This window comes from Dermacentor variabilis, chromosome 6, assembly GCF_050947875.1.
Source record: "Dermacentor variabilis isolate Ectoservices chromosome 6, ASM5094787v1, whole genome shotgun sequence".
NCBI classification, from domain to species: domain Eukaryota; kingdom Metazoa; phylum Arthropoda; class Arachnida; order Ixodida; family Ixodidae; genus Dermacentor; species Dermacentor variabilis.
Window position 1 is genome coordinate 134,015,122 of NC_134573.1, and position 19,231 is coordinate 134,034,352.

The window sequence follows — 19,231 nt, forward strand, 5'->3', positions numbered from 1 at the left end:
CCTTTAGAACACAATGTAGTCAATCTGTACCGCTATATATATTTAGTAGGCCCTACAAGATGCCATCAAAATCCAAGATGTCACAGCCCCCAGGTGCGGGAACTTAAGTAGGCGTCGCCACCCGTATTTCTTTCTTGCGCTTTTTCTGGCTTACCAAACGTCTTATTGTTGCAAGAGTGGTGTTTTTGGTGTTGTAATTTACTGATGCGGAAGAAATCATTTTTCACTTTAGTGTCCCTTTAAAGACTATACGTGTAGTGCACTGGCTGTAGATGCGTCACTGATAGCCACTTAGCAGGTGCTTTCGAAAGTGCACTCGGGATGTAGTAGCAGACAAAACTTTGCAGCAAGGATGGCTGAATTTTCTCTTTCTTTGGGTGCCAGACTGCTACTTCAGCGGTGACAGCTGGAGGAAAGCAGCATGCCTTTACGAGAGTGGACATGTACATACACTATGTTACTGGAGCTTGAAACAAACCAGTTATACAATGCCCCGTTATACAAAGTTGAGCTTTAAATAGGCACACTTGCATCTCAAACAGCTCCGCATGGCGCGATGCCAGTGCACATTGTAGTTATCTTGCTACCAAACACACAGGCGAACAAAACTCCGAGTTAGAGCTACACTACCGATTCATTTCTACTGCGTACGTTGACAAACTGCCTTTCCCACTGCAGTTTTCACAATCTGAAATCAAAACTTTTGAGTATATTTTTCTATTGTTACAAAAGAAGCCACCTGATGTATTGAAAGCCGAAGCAGCGCCGGTCAAGGTAGGTGGGTGCTGGCAACACTTGGTTGGGTTTAGTCCTTTACAGAGCAGGCACTGGACTCCTACGCCGCAAAACCTAACAAGAAATAATTCAACAGAGAACAAAATTCTGTTTGATTTAAGAATAGTAGTACCATATGCAGCAGCTAAGAGCGATCCTCGCCATGAGCTACGTCTTTTCTAACATTTCTCAAGCAGCCATAATATCGATGTCCTCTGTGAAATGAATACAGCTCTTAAAGGAGCACTTGCCTATAATCATTCCGATAAAACAGCATGCTTTAAGCCCCTTACAAACAAGGTTAGGCTGTGGGGTCTCTCACCCGTGCTCTTGGGACAAAGGAACGACAGTACACAGTAGTGCAAACAATCGCAAGGGCATTTATTGCACCTTTCATAGATCAATGCCTGCTAGCCGAGTTGCTATCCACAAAACATGCCGATGGGCGCGCAACAAATCTAGAAGTCCGACTCACCGCGACCGGAAAACAAGCGAATATGTTCGCCCCATGCTGGATCCCAACGCCTGGTCGTTCGCGCGTACTGTCACGCGAATGGTGGCGCATTCCAAGGCGGCCACGCGAGGCGGTCTCGCAGAAGCATGGGTCGGCGGCGCGCGGGATGTCCACGCCGTTCGCCGACCCGCCGGGGAAGAGGCCAGCCCGTTCTCCCGTGCGCCCCCAAGTAACCCTGCCGTGAGGTGGCGTTAGCAACGCAACACTCGCGCCATCTCTCGCACTGCGCCCCAACCACATCGACCGCCGCGGGCATCACGCAGGCCACGCGGCGAAGCCGGATTACAGGAGACGCGCCATGCGGGAAAAACATATCAGGGGACGCGCGAGAGTCGCGCATCCCCACAAGGCGAAAACCTCGTATTTAAAAGCCATTGTGCCTGAAACTACTACTTAGTTCAGCATGCGTGAAGCCACGCACGAAATAGATCCGAAGACATGAACTGCGTGAAAGCTGGTGCGACGATTTAATAGGCTGCATAAAACCAACAAAATCCGGCCTTGAAGGCCTCAGCAGCTTTATCATACAACACGATGCACTCGTGCAGTCGGGCACCCTAGCTAGAGCAACACGGTAAAGAAGCAGCAAGCTGTATTCAGAACGTCAGTGAAATGCCTTTAACCTGCATGCTGCACTGCATACAAACCGAACAAATTAAACATGCCATGATTAACTTCGTCACTTACCCGTGCAAACATGATCGAGTGCAAAAAATATAATAAAGAAAAGAAACATAGATGAGAAAGAAAGCATCAGGTCAAGAAATTTCATGCGTCCTTGCGGGGAATTATTAAAACTGTGTCGCAGTTCTTGCAGGTATTCCGTGATACTATTCTTCGGATATTCTCCTACGTGAATCAAACAGGGAAGCATGCGCAACGATGCGGGAAACTATGGTAGACGGTTGCCTCCTTTCCCGAATACACTAGAGTTACTGTATATGCTACCACAGGTAGCTGTGGTAGCATATACAGTAACTCTAGAATACACTTAGCAAGGCCGCCACCAGTGGTGAGTCCGTCGGCGCGCACTACGCTAAAATTAGTTTCCCAGGTGGCTAACAAAATCTGTGGTGCTTGAGCTTGTCGGAGCACATCTTCAGCATCTGCCCTTAATGCAGCTGGCAATACAGTGATGTGAACGAAAAACAAAACTGGTAACTAACAGATGCTGGGTGATATTCGTGCAAGTATTGCCTGAGAGTGGCTTGCTTATTTTATTGAATCAAGCCAGAGCTGAGGCAGCTAAGCCTTGGTTGAAGCACGTAAACCTGCTGTGCTTGACCTTGTCAAAGCACGTCTACAGCAACTGCCCGTAATGCAGCTGGACACCGTGATAAGTAAAATTTGTAACCAATAACGGACGCTGGCTGGTAAACCAACGATAGAACGCCGCGCGTGTAATTTACCGAATCACGCCAAATGTGAGGCTGCTAGAAAAAAAAAAAAAAAAGACGACGACGACGATCGTAAGAAGCCCGCAATCGAGTCACGAGGGCATGCAGTCGAGCATGGAGACACTGAGGTCTGGCACCGAGCAGGCGGCGGCTCGAAGCAGGTAGGTCATGGTGCCGTAGCACCCACTGGGCGCCGAGTCGTAGAAGTGCTGGCAGATGCCAACGGCCTGCTGGCAAGGCGCGATGGTACGGTTGGCGTCGGTTGCGCAGCAGAGCGTCGCGTCGCCCTTGCAGGAGAGTTGGTCCTCGAGGAAGAAGCCGTGGGCGCGCTGAACCACGGACTCGACGTCGATGGGCGCCTGGAATTCGCTCACCACGTCGTTCTCCACGGCCAGGCTGATCACCATTAGCGCCTCGACCAGCAGCTGCCGGTACTCGGGTTCCGGAACCTGCGCGCGTATACATATGTCACAGTGGCTGGCTTCTTTCTATTTAGTTTTGTTTTACAGTGGAGCTGTGTACCTCTACCGTCCAAGGAAATTTTCCTGTCGTCGTTGGCGTGGTAAGCAAAAAACTCTCCATACGTGGGTCGATCCCGAAGATAGTGAAATGCCGGGCCTTCCCGCGTCGGAGGTGAAGCAGGCGTTAAGCACTCCCTGTACGTGGGCCGTTCCCAAAGATGGTGCAATGCCGAGCCGACCCCCGGTGGAGGTGCATTTCGCCATTAAGGGGCCCATGCACATACACAGCTTCGCCGGCCATCCTTCACAGAGTGGAAGGGCACTTAGTATTTTTGATGAGTTAATACGAAGAGCCACTGGTTGCCCCCTCCCTTTTTGTGCGTTGTGCTCGCTTTTAGTGGTTCGTTTGCCAAGTGGAATTTTCTTCTTGCTCCAAAGCGCCAAAACTTGCCGTCGAAGTGCAAACGAAAAAAAAAACGAGGTGCTGGCACAACTTCTCATACAAAAGTAGCCGCTCATTCGCCATTTAAAGGGACCCTAATCAGGCCCCATAGCAAACTTTGGTTACACGCTGAAGTTGTTACGTGGCTTCTAGGGAGCGATCTGCCGCCAAAATGTTTCAAATCGGCTCATTAATGGCCATGATTTAAGGAGGGGAGCTTCACCGCAAACACATACGCGCTCTCTACTTGGCCCGTTTAGCCTCCCTAAAGTTAAATTCCACGAGGATTGCGTGACGCGTGCGTCACGGGCCCCTCTCCGCTCGATCTCGCGGCCAATACTCTACCGATAGCTAGGTTCGTTAACCTTTCCTTTATTGCCCCTAAAGCCCCAAGGCCACGGGCAGGGTTACTACGTCCTTATTGACCTTCGAATGGATATCGCGACACGCTAACAATACAGAGCTTTAGAACCATCTAATGTATGCCCCCTATGGCTTCTGTGCTACGACATATCGCAGCGCCCTCTGTAAACTGAGGCTCACCTTGTTCAGCATCTCTTCGACACGTAACGCGAACTTGATCTCGCCCGCCGTCATCTCCTTTGTGAGGTTCACGTGCAGGCAGTACCCGCGCACCCACACACCTGGGCAGCGCTCCAGGATACCCCAGACGCGCGCGTAGAAGCCCACAGGTACTCGGTTCAGCGTGCCGTCCAGCCGACGGCGACGCATCCACAGGCCCTGTGTCACCTAAACGGTGGACCGCCATCTTGAAATGGCATGCGTGCTCCAAGGGTCACGAGCAGCAATCGCAAAGAATGATTTTACGATGTATCTTCGGCGTGTACATTTAAATCGAATAGCTTTATTTGCCTCTTTCGCCAGGCTTTCGTGGTTGGTCGGATTCGGCAAGGAAAAACGTCCTTCCGTTCGGACGATTCTCTTACATTGGCAATAATTGTTCGACGGTTCCTGCACATATATATATATATATATTTTATATATTTCGCGCTACACGATGACGGTGCCGTTTCTTTCTTTTTTCAGTCGCAATGTTTCAGATTGTGGCTAATTAAAGCGAATGTATGAGTACATGCGATACGATTCTACCGTGTTCACGTAAACGCGACTACTGGAGCAATTGCAATCATCATAGTTATGAGATTAATACACCGTGCCAGGTGACCCAAGCTGACCGAAAATGCGACATATGTGTTCCTTGTGGTTGCCAGGGCCGCCGCACTTAACCCCCTCCACCCCCCCTCCTCCTTCCTTTAGGTCCCACACCCTTCCTACTGTCCTTGATGTATGGGGCCGAACCCACAGTGATATCTATCGTAATATAATCAGTACTACTGACTCCACTCTTCTTCAAAGAGATCTAAACAGTGTGAACGAGTGGTGCCGTATCTGGGACATGGAATTAAATATCAGTAAATGCAAGGCCATGCGAATTTCTCGTACTAACATGGCGCATCCTGCCTATCTCATAAATAACCAACAATTAGAATCAGTATCATCATACAAGTACCTAAGTGTCCATATAAGCAACAACTTATCTTGGGATAAACACACTGAACATGTCAAATCTAAAGCCAACCGAGCTCTAGGTTAACTCCGTAGAAACTTCCTTACACTACCATCTACTGCTGAACTACTTTTATACACTACATACGTTCGGCCACAGCTTCAGCGTCGGCGCTGTGGGACCCCCACCATGTTACATTAACTCAAAGCAACGAGGCAATACAAAACGGCGCCGCCCGTTTTATCTTATCGAATTACCACAGCACATCCAGTGTAACCTCCATGAAAGCATCATTACAACTTCCTTCACTTGCCGCTCGCAGGAAATATTCTCGCCTATGTCTTTTTCATAAGATTTACTATCATAACCCATATCTGTTTTCATTGTTGATACATGCCGCACCTTTCATATCAGCGCGCCTAGACCACCGTCAGAAGGTTCACGTTCCCAAAAGTAGCACAGTTACCCATTCATTGTACTTTTTGGCTAAGACTGCAAGAGGCTGGAACCAGCTCCCTGGGTCTATAACAAGCATCCGCGACCCCATACGTTTTAAGAACGCCTTAGCAGTTGATTAGCCGGTCTATAACCATTTTGTAACTGTATTCTCCTTATTGTATTTCTCCGCGTTGTATTAAATATTTATTGTATGTATTGTAATTCTGGTGCTTATGTGCTTACGTATTGCTGCTGCATTGTTTATTCCACGTTATTTTCTCGATTATTCCTTGCCTATAATAAGACATATATTCATGTACGATTGCCCCTCTCTGTAATGTACCCTGAGGGTAAAATAAATAAATAAATAAATAAATAAGTAAATACATAAACCGCTATACGTGGGAATGCCCCAGGCCACTCCTACCCCTTTGGAGTCTGCTCAAAACTGGAGGAACAGCAACGGCTGGCCCGGCGTGCTCGCGGCATCGTGCAAATTACCGTAAAGACAGGAATATAGGTCGAACTTTTTTTTCGAAGAACCGCGGCAGAAACTCGACCCCATGTCTTATACACGTACCGGCCGTTTTTTTTTTTACCTGTTAATACCGGATAGTCTCTCATATTTTTAGAATTAAAGTTTAAAGGGTTGACCGAAATTCCGGTATTTGCGGTAGTGGATTGGGCAGAGAACCCCATTCATCTAGAAAGAAATGTCTAATCGTTCGAAAATAAAACTTTATTCTCTCTGAGAGGAAGCCTACTTAACCTGGGGTGCTCTCATCTAGAGTCAGACTTATATGTAACTAATTACACGTAATTACTTGTATCAGTTACACTACTCGGTAGTTTTTGTAAATTATCGATTAATTTGTTTACTCGGTAACGCTCGCTGTATTCGGCTAGATTTTTTTTTCGGTAACCAATTACGTCCAACCAGTTACCTTATAGACGGGACAAGCTGTAACAGGCGACGCAGCTTTGAACACTTGAACTGGGTTGGGAACTCTGCAGTAGAAGGCCCCGCTGTCCTGCTACGCAACAGCTTCGCGGATGCATGTGTTCAGAGAGGCGCACATACCCGGCGCGCTCGGTATGTTTCCTTCTAAGGTCTGTATATACTGTTGTCCCTGCATTTTGAATCTCGCTATGGTTTCGTGTTTCGATGCGGTATGACTGCCGCCGCGTCAGAATGGTTATGATCAGCGAGTTTAGTCGTTTTTTTTTTTATTGTCATTGGACAGTTAATGATATGAGCTTGCCTACTTCTCACGTCCGGTTTTCGTACGTTACATACAACACCGCCCTTTCCTTCGCCTCAAGCGAATCATTCGTGTCGCTTGTGGTGTCTTCACATCAAAACCGAGGAAATGCGAACGACGAAAAAAAAAATGAGAATCTATTTTTAGAGAAGATGATAAACGTGTGAAGGGGGCAGAGGACACCTGAAGTTTTTTTTTTTTTTTTTTACTGTATTTGCGCAATGTGCAATAAATGTTGAAAGGAAAGTAACGTAGATTGCTTTTCGGTAATTGCTCAGTTGCATTCGTATGACAGTAATTGGTCACTGTAATCAAATACACTTTTTAATAAAGTATCTGTAATTGTAATCGGTTACCTTTTTTTTCTGTAACGCGTACAAGTGTCATTTAAATACATTGGCAATGCGGAAATTGTTTTGCTTGGCATGCAAGGCACTAATTTTTGAAGACACATGTCTGATTTAACACAAAATGCTCCAATCTGCGTATTACAGGCAGCACCTTTTTCATTAAGGCAATCTTTTTTTTCTTTCACAAAAGTTGGTAAATATCGGGAGAATGGGGGGGGGGGGAGGAGGAAAAGTGAAGCGACAAATGTACAAGTCTAAAGCTCGGCTATAACATACAACAGTTATGCAAACTGCATACATTTAAACCCCCTAAAGCATACGAAATAAACATTATATATTGCTGTGACGAATATTGGTAATTTGTGAAGAGAACATTTGCAAACGCTGTGGACAGTTGTAGCGATCTCATGAAAGCTGAAAAGTAATATTTGTCCGCTTCAGACGCTCTAACAGACGCGATTTAAGAAAACTGCGGTGTTTTCAGTGCAAAGTTGCTGAGTTGAGAACCGTGCTTCAGTTTGTTTTTTCTCGCCGATTACTGGCAATACGCTGTCTAATTACAGCATACTACAGCGGCGTGTAAACAAATAGGTGGTTCTGGAAGCTGTAGAGCTTGACGGCGGCTAGAAGGCCAACATAGGGGCCGCTGCGGCCAGAGAGAGAGACGCTTTTTTTTTTCTTTTTTTTTTTTGCATTTACGGCGTTCATGTGGGTAGGCAGTTAAGTGCTTCGCTGTATACCTGCTCCCCGACAGACGACGCCTCTTCGACGTCCAAGTGCAGGAAGGCCTCGGCCTCGCTGCGCTTGGCGGCGAAACCGCCAGGGGTGGAGCCGGGGACCGTCGAAAGTACCCGAGACGCGTTGTCTGGCTCCGTGCCGCTGATGATGTTCAACAGCAGCGACTGCATGCTGAACGGGCTCAGGTTCAGCAGCGCGTCGGCCGCGTCCGTAGCTTTCCGCTGGGAAGTGCGAGCCATCTCCCACGCCATCACCTGCGCACGTTGCGGCGGACAGAGTGGACGGCTTTGATGCGGGAAGCCCCGCCGCGACATGTCGATTGTCGCGCCCAGGCTTGAAACCCTTCAGTCGCGAATTACGGTGAAGTGCCGATTTCGTGTGCCTCAAAGTTACACACAATTTTGGGGCACACAACAGCTACGGACATGGCCATGGCGCTGCACGCTGCACTGAAGTAAAATTAAGGCCTTGCACATTTGACATCGATTTCGTGTGCAATCATTAATGTCGCTATATATATATATATATATATATATATATATATATATATATATATATATATATATATATATATATATATATATATATATATATATGAGTCATTCCACGCCAACTGTCCCAACCTTGGCGCTTGACCATCAGCTATTTCTTTGAAAGAAATTGAGGACTATCTATTCAAAGCAGGAAGTATTTCTGTAAAACATTTTTGCGAAAAAAAAATTCCCAGGAACATGTGCAGTATTTTAGAAAGCTCGAAAGTATGAGTCGTAGAACGCATTGTCAAAAAATTTTCTCTTCTTAAATTAGGCGAGCACACAATTTTTCCTTGAGAAGTAAGATAGGCTTTTCACTTAAAAAAAAGGTGTTATCGATCTTTACGTTTCGGTGAGTTTTTATACGGCACTAAATAGGCGAAATTTGGTGCTTATTGGGAATTGTTTTGCAGAAAGGTAACTTTTACCGAAATGTTATATTTCTTAGTATTAATTGCCAGCAAGTTGCACTGTAAGTGAAAAATAATTTGCGCCGCATATAACGTGAAATGACCTGTATACAGCTGACGACAAAGTTACAAAAAAGTTAGTTTTAGCCTATGTTTTAGCCTAGCCTAGTTTAGTCGTAAATTTAGCATTCAGGTGGTCGGGGTAAAAATATGCTAAATAGTGTATTTCTTAGAAACATTCATTGTCTACAAACTAAGAAAGTTTTATCAATTTACTTTGTTTTAAGCAAGAAAACATCTTTGAATTTGTATTATACCGGTCTGTGTGCTTGCACGTGTTTCTCCTTCGTAGGAAAGTGTCCTAGCGGTAAGTAGAACTTGCGCGTTCGCAAAATTTCCTGAGCCGATGGAGGAACATCTAGACAAGATAATCAGCTCCTCAAATTTTTACTTGAGCGCTTTATTAGAAATTATTAGCCTAGACAATAAAAAACATGCAGGTCGCCGTTCACCGGCGGCCTGCATAGCGTCGTCACGCGGCATCGGAAAGTTACGTTGATGAGTACAGAGTGCAGTTACGTACACTGATATTTAGAAATGGGCGAGAACTTCGGGAATAAGAAAACAATCTGTTGCTTTATTACGGAAATTATGAAGCAAATATCAGCCACCACAATCGTGTTTTAGCGACTATGTTTACATCGTCGCTAAATCGTGTTTAGCGTCATTAAACAATCGTCATTAAACAATCGTGTTTAGCGTCATTAAATGTTTTGGCATGCTTAAGTTCAAACGACTGCATTGAAAAAGATGATGGAAAGAAATAAATACGTTTAGTTGCTCGCCCGCTAACCTAAATCTATCCTACTGAGTATGGATACCAGCAGCGTAGTGTCGGAGATGTTCCCTTGCCACCACTGGCCATAACTGGCTTAAACAGGTCACGTATGTACACCGTACGCGAATGAAGGAGTTATTTCAACGTGCATCGTACCCGGACGCATGTATATATTTTTACTTCTGGCATTTAAGTACATTATGTACAATGTGAATTCGTAAAAAAACAGAAAATCCGCCGTGGTAGCCTCGCCGCGGACATTAAATGCAGCCAATGAGCTCGTGACGGTTTTGCACTACTATGTATAGATAACCACAGATTTTCTAGTTCACAGCTTATGAATATCAAAAGCTTGCTCGCGACAAGGAAAGCAGAGCGTCTTTAAACGTTTTCACACGGCCTCAACTAGGGCCAAGATAGAATATATCGGAGGCATTAATTTATTCTGGGAATTTACGGACCAAAACCACCATCAGTTTATGAGGCCTGTGGCTCTTTAACGTGCCCTCAATGCACGGTACACGGCCATTTTAACTGCAGAGCTGTTCCAAGTCGAGCCTTCGCCGTCCGGCGTCCGGTGTCACGCAGGGGGAACTCACCGCCGGAGGGCGCGCCGAAGATAGGAACACTAAAAAAGGAACGCGGGGCCCCGCCGGGGTGGGAGCGGACCAATCAGAAGGCGCGCCGGGAAGGAGAGGAAGAGGTATAGGGGCTAAAGCCCCTTAAACTTTGTAAAGTAGCGACACTCTCCTCCTCCGCCTTCACTCCTCGTTTCTCCTCTCTTTCACGGCTCCCTCCTCGACCGTGGCGCCGCCTACACTGCTCGAGGGTAGCAAGGGCGCGAACATTCCCTCCTCGCCACTCAGTAGACGCTTCTCGAGCAAAAGTGGTGCTGATGCATGACGCGAGGGCCTACGTGACGCTAGGCCAATAGCGACGCGGCGTCGCCCTCTGCCAGAGCGCGCGAGGAGGAGGCGGCACTCTTCAAAGCGTGTCGCCACTTTACGAAGTTTAAGGGGCTTTCATAGGAGCAGGTGTTTCGCCGGCGCACGGCCTTTCGCCCCATGGATTCCGCTCGGCGCGAGCGGCGTCGGGAGCTCACACGAGAGCGGCAGCGCCGACGTCGCTCAAATCCCAAGCTTTGAGAGCGAGAAGCGCAAACAAAGCGCCAGCGGCAAGAAGGCGCTACCGCTGAGGATCGAGAACGGGAAGCGCAAGCCAACCCCCAATTTCAAGAGAAGGCAACCCAAGCCAAGCGCGAGCAGAGGCAAGCTATCCCCCATCTTCGAGAGTAGGAGGCTGAGCAAAGACGTCGACGCAGACAGATTCCTCCCACGGAGGCTGCCGATGCACGGGCCATGAGATAAGTCCTTGACCGTGAGTGCGGCCACAGCTGCAAGGTGTGTAAGAGACTGTGGTTTGATCACAGCCTCACGCTACTGAAGAGCGCGCGCAATCCGGAACCGAAGCTGGAATCTAGCAAAACGACGACGAGACAAAATACTTTCATGAAAATCGCGCTAAGCACGAGTTCAAACTTGAGAAAACGACCACCAGGTTTGCGGTTTTGACAGCTTTGACTTCGTAGAATTGGCGGTACTTTTTTTTTTTTTTTTGCTTTTCGCCCCCATCGAAATGCGGCCGACGCGGGCAAGATACGCTGCCGCGACCTCGTGCTGGCAGCGCAACACCGTAGCCGCTAAGCCACCGCGGCGGTTCATCAGAGACATTAGAGAGTTTTAGAATAGGGGCCCCAATAGTTTGGGGCCCCAAAGAGCTTTGCGAGTGTTATCGTTGGGGCACGCAGGAGTGAAGAGTTTTAGAATAGGGTTTTGCGTTTGCGGATAGCGTCTTGCGCTGACAGCGCCACTACGGCGTCAAAGAAAAGCTATTACAAATAATTAAATCAACTATACCATTTTAAGATAGGAATAGTAATTTTGACTTCCATGTATTCACGTTGAATTACAATTTAGAGGTTATTCTGTAAGCAGCAAACAATTAGTTGCGCTTAGTTTTGAGCAAACCAACTTTACGTGCATTTACCAGCCAAGCTTAGCCGTGTTAGGCCTACGAGCCATAAAATCCACAATCGAATGCGGAAGCAGCGGCGTCTAAATAATCAATCTTCATAACACACGCTAGTTGAGAGAAAGCGATAACCGCAGTCACTTCTCCTAGCTTGCGAACTTCACGCGTTACCGCGAATCGAACCCAGTTTGGTGCTAGGTTAGAGCCGTCGCTTCGATGGGTGCCGCCATGTTTGCTGACGCAAAGCTTTTGGGGCCGCTATTTGGGCTCCCGCTAAATCGGTGAAATAGCGTTCCCAACGCAAAACCCAAACGCAGTTTGCGTCTCGCGCGTGCGCAGTGGCTTCGACGCTACTTCTTTGGGGCCCCAAAACGTTTGAGGCCCCTATTCTAAAACTATTATTCCAGGGAATTAGAATAGGCCCTCTATATAATGCGCAGCGCCTCACTGATTTCACTTGCTATACACATCGCTTGCTGCGAACTCCGAATGTAGCAGGCTTACTGGATCGGTTTCTAGCCGTGAGGTCGCACGACACCACTAACCTGGATGATGAGTCCTACGCGGAGGCTTTGCATCTCGCGGAATAGGGCCGGGTTGCTGCGTATGAACAGGGCCAGGTACGCGAGAATCTCCTGGGCCAGCATGGCCGTGCTCTGGTCGCCCTTGTGGACCCGCATGATGATTGTCCGCAGTTCGTTGGTGGACAGGGGCCGAGTGATCACCTCTTCGTTGTTGGGCGGCATACCCACGGTCACCTGCTTCTGACGCACCAGCAGGTCCGTGACGGTCTTCGCCAGGTCCTCGACGCGCTTGCCGAGATAACTGGCGAAGTGTCGCACGAGACCCCACTGGTGTTCCTCGCAGGCGCGCTCGTAAATCTCCTGGAACAGGTCCCGCACAGTGATCACCGAGTGCGGCTTGCCGAGGCCGGTGTCCCAGGCGAGGCCCTTACGCATGGCCAGGTAGTGGAGGATGTCCCCCTGTTCTTCAAGAGATTCGCTATCGCGCAGCGTGTTCACCAGCTCCTCCGCAGTCACCTTGTCCAGCTCGAGTTCGGTAGTGGCGTCGACAAACGGCACCGGCTCTCCTTCGAGAGAGACGCGGCGGGACATGGCGGGCGAAGGCATCATCGATCCTTGGTTCGGCGAGAATAGTCCGGTCGGACTCATGCTGCCGCCTATCACGTTGTCGTGAACCGTTATGGTACGACTGCGCTTGATAATGCCGGCAACAGCGAGCTTCCGGCGCGCCCCGACGCTCGACGCTCCCGAGAGAACAAGGCTCCGCACTGCCCCCTTGCGGAGAAGGTCGGCGTTGCTGATCGTCTTGTCCAGGTAATCCTGGACGGAGACGGGCAAGTTTTCGGCATCGCCGTCTTCGTAGTTGCAGAGAAAATCCAGGCTGGCGAAGCACGAGGTGCTCATGAAGTCGGCCAGGCTGCCCAGGCAAACGCGCGTCCCGTTGATGTAGCCGGACGCCAGTTTCTTGATCGTCTGACGCAGCGAGGGCGGTGGCTTGTTGTGCACCAAGTGTCGCTGTCTCAGTATGACAACCATGGTGGGCCGCCCCAGGATGTGCCACTGGGAACGTAGCACAGCTAGGTCCGAGCGCAGTGTGCTGACGAACAGGTCAACATCGTTGACGAGGTGGAACACCTCACTGTCCAGGTTCTGCGGCGTGAAGACAAACAGGTGGTCCTGGAGGCTGTAGATCTTGCTGGTGGCTAGAAGGCCAACGTCCGTGCCGCTGCGGCCAGAGAGACCCATTTTTCGGTTTTGGCCGAGATGAGAATACAGCTGACCTAGCACCCCCCCTGGTTGTACTTCGATTGGTTGCACTTCACTCAATTTTTGTATGCTGGGGCATAACTCGGCAAACGTATCGCGCAGAGTTGAGTTTTCGGCCAGCAGAACCACCTGTGGATGTAAAACAAGTTTCATTTTTTTTTACTGGCTATACATGCTACAACGAAGTTATTATACTACGTCTGCGTCTATGGTACTATGTCGTTACCGTTCGACAGAGCACCAGACGTCAATCAAATGATCGGGACGTTGCATTTTACCGCTCACTGTAGAGAATGCGGATGCTATTCCGTGTTAAATGAAACGGAGCTTGTCGTCAGCAGCAACAATCAGCTAACTCGATAAATAGCAAAAGCCTATACCACATCAGAAAAAAAGGAGATGCCTGCGTCAGCCACCCTCCTGCCATGCTCCACGAAAATAATTTGTCTTTCTTGATAGCCCACACGTGTTTTCAGTATTTTTTGTCCCCTCTGTTCTTGCTGCGTATGCGCGTAGCACCCTGTCCCCCTCCTACTCTCGCTTTTTTGTTTGTGCTCATATATTTGTGCGCAATTTAACAAATATTTCAATTGTGAGTAAGGGCCTTGTCCTCCTGTTTATATCGTGTACTGTCTATTGTGTACAGTGCTTAAGAAGTTTTCAAGGGTGCAAATGAACCAACTAGGCCAATGGACCATTTTTGCTATTGTACTACGCCGGCGACATTGACGGCGTAGTTGGGAGCCATGTAACAGGAAATGAATAGTACGACGCCGCCCTCCACGTGGCGCCACGGATTCCGCGGGTAGCTATTACGAGGGCCTTGGAGAGAGTGACGTAGGGTGACAGGCGTCTACCGCGAAGCGCGTAGTTGGAAGCCATGTAACAGGAAATGAATAGTACGACGCCGCCCTTTACGTGGCGCGACGGATTCCGCGGGTAGCTATTACGAGGGCCTTGGAGAGTGTGACGTAGGGCGACAGGCGTCTACCGCAAAGCGCGAACTCATTGTCGAAACAGAGGGTGTCTGCTGAATTATTTAGTCTGAGTGTTTATGTTGTATGAAAAGCAGTGCCAATGAACCTCTCCTAGAAATTGCAACGAACAAAACGAGCAAACAGTTGCCACGAGAAACTCGACATTGCAAAAAAGTAGACAACGTGGCCTTCGTCCGTAACTGTTTCCGGTGTACATTCCTGCCACTTTCGTCAATGACAACGAGTGGTTCTTTAAAGAAAGGGGGGTGGAGGTGAAAAAGGATTGCTTTTTCGTTCATATACAAGCGGAAGAAAAAGCACACAAAATGGGTCGCACTCTAGTTTTACGCACCTGCACAACCACGTCTGGCCGCCTGAGCATGCATAGCCGGCGGTTCAGCGGATCCATCTCTCCTGGCGTGATAAGTTCGTCGTACATGAGGCGACCCACTATGTACAATGACTGCGCCCACACGAACGGAATTTGGCCGATGGGCATGCGTGGCTGGGTGTGCGGCATCTCGCACTCCTTGTTGACCTTGTCGGCTTGCACGGCGTACATCTCTGGCACGAGCCGTGTCCCGTCCTCGGTCTTTATGGTCACTCTCTCCAACATGTCAGAGTACTCGTCCATGGTAATGCGGTCTCCGCGGAAGCAGGCGTCAATGACCAAGTAGCAGAAAAACAGCGGCCACTCGCACTCTATGTTCTCGAATCCCTGCAGTTCCCAGCCCTCGTAGTATAGCCTGCCTTTGTCTTCCCGGGCGGTCTTGTAACCGTCGCGCAAAAACCGTTTGCAGCCGTACTGGCCTTGCAGCTTGTCGACGATAGTGCGACGGGTGAGATCGATCAGTTCCTGGTTGGTCACGGCGAAAGCAGGGAAACCGATGACCGTGACGAGGGCTGCGTCCACTTCCTTAGAGCTGGACTCTCGCGGAAGCATGGAGGTCAGCACGGCGTCGCACTCTTGGGCCTCGTCCGAGAGGACGTGGATCACGGACGACGGGCCGCCATAGCTCCCGAACAAGTTGAGCTCGCTCATGGCCTCCAGGGCGGCCTTAGCGATGCCGACGGAACTCGAGTTGAGCTCGCGTATGCCGCGGTTGGTCTTGTCGCCGCGCTCCCACATTCCATAGTCGGGTATGCAGTAGGCGCCCTCGAGGTAAAACACGAGGTTCTGCACGAAGGCGACTTCGTCGAGGCTGAACACGATCTGCAAGCCGGCGGCGGTCATCTGTGCCAGGGTGAGGAGATAGAGGGACGTCGCGTCCAGCTGCAGATGGCCCCACTCCTCGTCGCCCGCGCACGTTTCCCTGCTGGTTGAGTTGTACTTCGCGTGCAGACAGTCGGTGGGGCTGTGCGTCTCCTTGAACCGTTCGAGTTTCTCTTTCTGCTCCATCATGGCCGAGAGCAGACTTCGCATCAGCTTGACGCAGCACTGTTCCAGTTCGTAGGTACGCGCCCGGTCCTCGTCGAGTTCGGTGTTCTTGCGGTAGGCGAGTGAGAGAGCCCAGATTGAGAGAACAGCGTACACGTTGTCACGCACCCAGGCGTGGTGCTCGTACTTCTGCGACGGTATCAGGCCAGTCGCGGGGTCTTGGAAGACCAGCACCGTGCGGTTGAGCAGCCGGTAGTAGTAGCTCAGCCGAGGACTACTCCGCGTTGCCATGGCAGCTGAACAAAGCGAAACCCCGCTTACATTTCGCCGTGGGTATCAGTGAAGGCAGCCCGGCAAAGTTCAACATCACTGCGGCCGCCTAATTCTGCGTGCGCTACTTGACAGATAGGGTAACATCATGCTTTCGATAAAAGGTACCTTGATTAGATCAGTTAAGCGTAAGAACAGAGCACAGTCTGCATCGAAGAAATAAACGCGAGCAACCATGCTCAAGTTAGGCTGCACCGCTTGAAATCATAAGCGGACCAGTAACGAGCTTTTGTATTTCGAGCTTTCGTCTTTTCCGTTTAAATAACGAATCCCATGCTAGACGTATGCGAGTTTACACCAGCATGAAAGTGTCTCTCAGGCACAAGGGTGGACGGGATGAGGGGTGCACTCTCTTGGTTCAGGCTGAGAGGAGGCGACAGAAAGAGAAAGTAATGTATCATCACCCTACTAGCAGTGGGAGTTCCTAACACCGGAATTTATTTAATAAGCGTGTTTTAATACAATATATACGTTTAAATTTAGGTATGACATTAAGCGCTGAATACATTCTTACGTATATCGAGAACATCTCTTTGAATATGTAATTATGACGCGTGGAGAAAAACCGACTGCAGACCACTCCTGGAATTTAATGAGGTATTTAATTTAGGTATCATATTAAGCGCTGAATACGTTCTTATGCATATTGAGATCATCCTTCTGAATATTTAAATACACCACGTGGTGACAAACCGACGACAGACAACATTTTTGTAGTCAAGGATACCTCCTAATAAATTCTAGCTTTTCTTTTCATTATTATTTGCCTCACCGCGCGTTCACTATAACAGCTTTACCTGGAGCGATAGTATGCATCAAAGTATTTGTATTCTATACTACTCTCGATTATGGTAACAGAAAACGTTTGCTTTTAGCACAGGTCTACGACGTCCGCGTTCTCGAAGATAACGGTTAATGCATCAACAAGCACCACACATAGTTGACAGAAAAATGCTGTTATTCGTCGCACACCATGTTGCTACTTGAAGGGAAGGAGAGAGTAGCGTCCAATCCCCTGTCCTTTTAATCGTCCTCCCTTTAAATGCGCTCCTGCCGCTCCTGCTCACATAGAAAAAGTCAGGGTAGCTCGGCTTACTGCCCTCGCGAACAAAGCTGACGCCACTCTATTTCTGAGGAACATTAGGCTCATGATCACTATAGTGTTTTAAATGTCAAGACATTATATACCGTGTTATTCATAAGTTTTTTTTTCAATAAATCGCATGAAATATATACCGCAATTCGGAATGTGCAGTTGAATCACCTGAATAGGCGGGCGTGCGTTACTTGCACAAGAAATCGTAACGCAATATCCAGATTGATTCATTCATAAAGCATTACTAATTATTGTTTTCAATCATTCACTTCTGGACGCACGTTCCAAGAGTGAAATTGAAGTCAAGCAGTAGTGAGTTCGTGCCTGCTTAGCAGAAATCATAAGGGTCGCTTTATATTTACTTTAGATATCCGCCTCCGAAATTTACGAGAAGATGCATTCGCGCTACAGTTAACAGCATCCCGAAGTGCTTGAAGAGTCTGGAGATCTCAGGCCACCGATTTCCGACTAGGTGGGTGTCCTTCCGAGGGTTTGGAACTCCCGTAGTTGCCAAGCACCGGGCCGGGACAACACCACCTAGATAGCACAAGGCCTGTATACTCTTATCCATGACGTCACCATACCTGGCCCGAAATTTCCATTAACAAGGCTTGAGTGATGAAAGCGGTGACGTCAAAATCACTGTTGCCTACTCGTGAACATTCCGATTAGATTCTATATCAGTCGGCCCAGGTAACATGACGTCATGGACCGGAGTAAAAAGGCCTTGTGCTATCTAGGTGGTGTTGGCCGGGAGCGCACTTGTACATATTTTACCGCTATGTATTCGGAGTCAGCACTCGTCTGCCTCCCACGGCAGTGGCGGGTGCTCGACTATTTCACCGAAGCTGCGGTGGGACAAGGGGCGCCCAGAGACCTTCACAAATCTCAACTCTCCTTTACCCCCTACGCAACAAAGAGCTGTGGGACGATGCCCTCAGCGACGGACCTCCCGAGGTCCTCCGAGCTGTGATACAACGGGCTCGAAACATCGCCGGAATCATCTTAGGGTCCCTGGACTGAGGGGTCCTCCCACACTGCTCTCACCATTCAAATATTATTAATAAAGATGTTTTACTCTCTCTCTCTCTCTCTCTATGAGGCCCCCTTGCGAGATGCGAAGCCATGTGAACGACCGAGCACAGGGTCGTGGTAGATCTCTACCCATTAGAAAAACCGGTTGTTTTCCGGCAGCACCGATATTCAAACCCGCGGGACCTCCCTGGCGTACGAGGTGGGCACTCTACCATTTCACCGCTGGTGCGGCAACCTTTCGGGAAACTTAGCTGCAACATGCATTCGTTTTCTTTTTTTTTTGCACACTCTAGGCAGGATATATCAAAAGTGAAGCCAGATTCACGATTTGTGCTCAACGAACATGACTTCACAACTGTCCTCAATTTCAGATTCAGAACATGCGCTCTAAGTAAGTGATTAGGAAGCTAATCAGCGAATGTATTTAATTAGCTGCCTGCAAATTAGGCTTTGTCCTGCAATCAACTTAGAAAAGGCCGGAAAGGCGGGAAAACGCTGTCTGTTAGAGTATATATAAAAATCTTCTGGAACCAAAAGAAAGAAGTTCCCTAACGATAACTGTAAAACGTGGTGCGCAGAAGTGGCGAGACAGTTATAGGATGTTATTCGTTGCTTGGCTGGTCTGAGACTCAAAGCAATACCTGGACTACGATGCCCACCGTAATCTGCGCATAAACGTTAATGATCTCGTACCCATCAAATTCATTTGACAAGATCGAAAATCGAACTCGCAAATGTGGTGCTTGGCAGCGAAACGTCGAAGCTGTCGAGACGCTGCACGCGAGATGTGCGCGTGATTACAGCTGACCAAAGTGCGTACGTTGGTCGTTCGCCGAAACGTATTTCACATACGCCAAACCTCACACTGCCAGTGCTGGCAATCCATAGAATAAAGATTCGTTTATGATG

At 48.7% G+C, this 19,231-nt stretch overlaps 1 protein-coding gene across 3 annotated transcripts in view; it reads right to left on the reverse strand.

The window, feature by feature from the left end:
• Positions 1-1,732: 1,732 nt before the first annotated feature.
• Positions 1,733-19,231, reverse strand: part of LOC142585253 (putative phosphorylase b kinase regulatory subunit alpha) — a 17,922-nt gene continuing 423 nt past the window's right edge. The window contains exons 2-6 of one of the 3 annotated variants that reach the window (XM_075695866.1): positions 14,836-16,157; positions 12,262-13,635; positions 7,907-8,158; positions 4,132-4,338; positions 1,733-3,134 (exon numbers count right to left, since the gene is read on the reverse strand). In XM_075695866.1, coding sequence (XP_075551981.1) covers positions 2,778-3,134; positions 4,132-4,338; positions 7,907-8,158; positions 12,262-13,635; positions 14,836-16,152 — 3,507 coding nt within the window. In that variant the 5' untranslated portion in view covers positions 16,153-16,157 and the 3' untranslated portion in view covers positions 1,733-2,777. Of the gene's footprint in view, positions 3,135-4,131; positions 4,339-7,906; positions 8,159-12,261; positions 13,636-14,835; positions 18,813-19,231 lie in introns of those variants that run through there. The other 2 variants (XM_075695865.1, XM_075695867.1) reach the window with 2 other exon arrangements.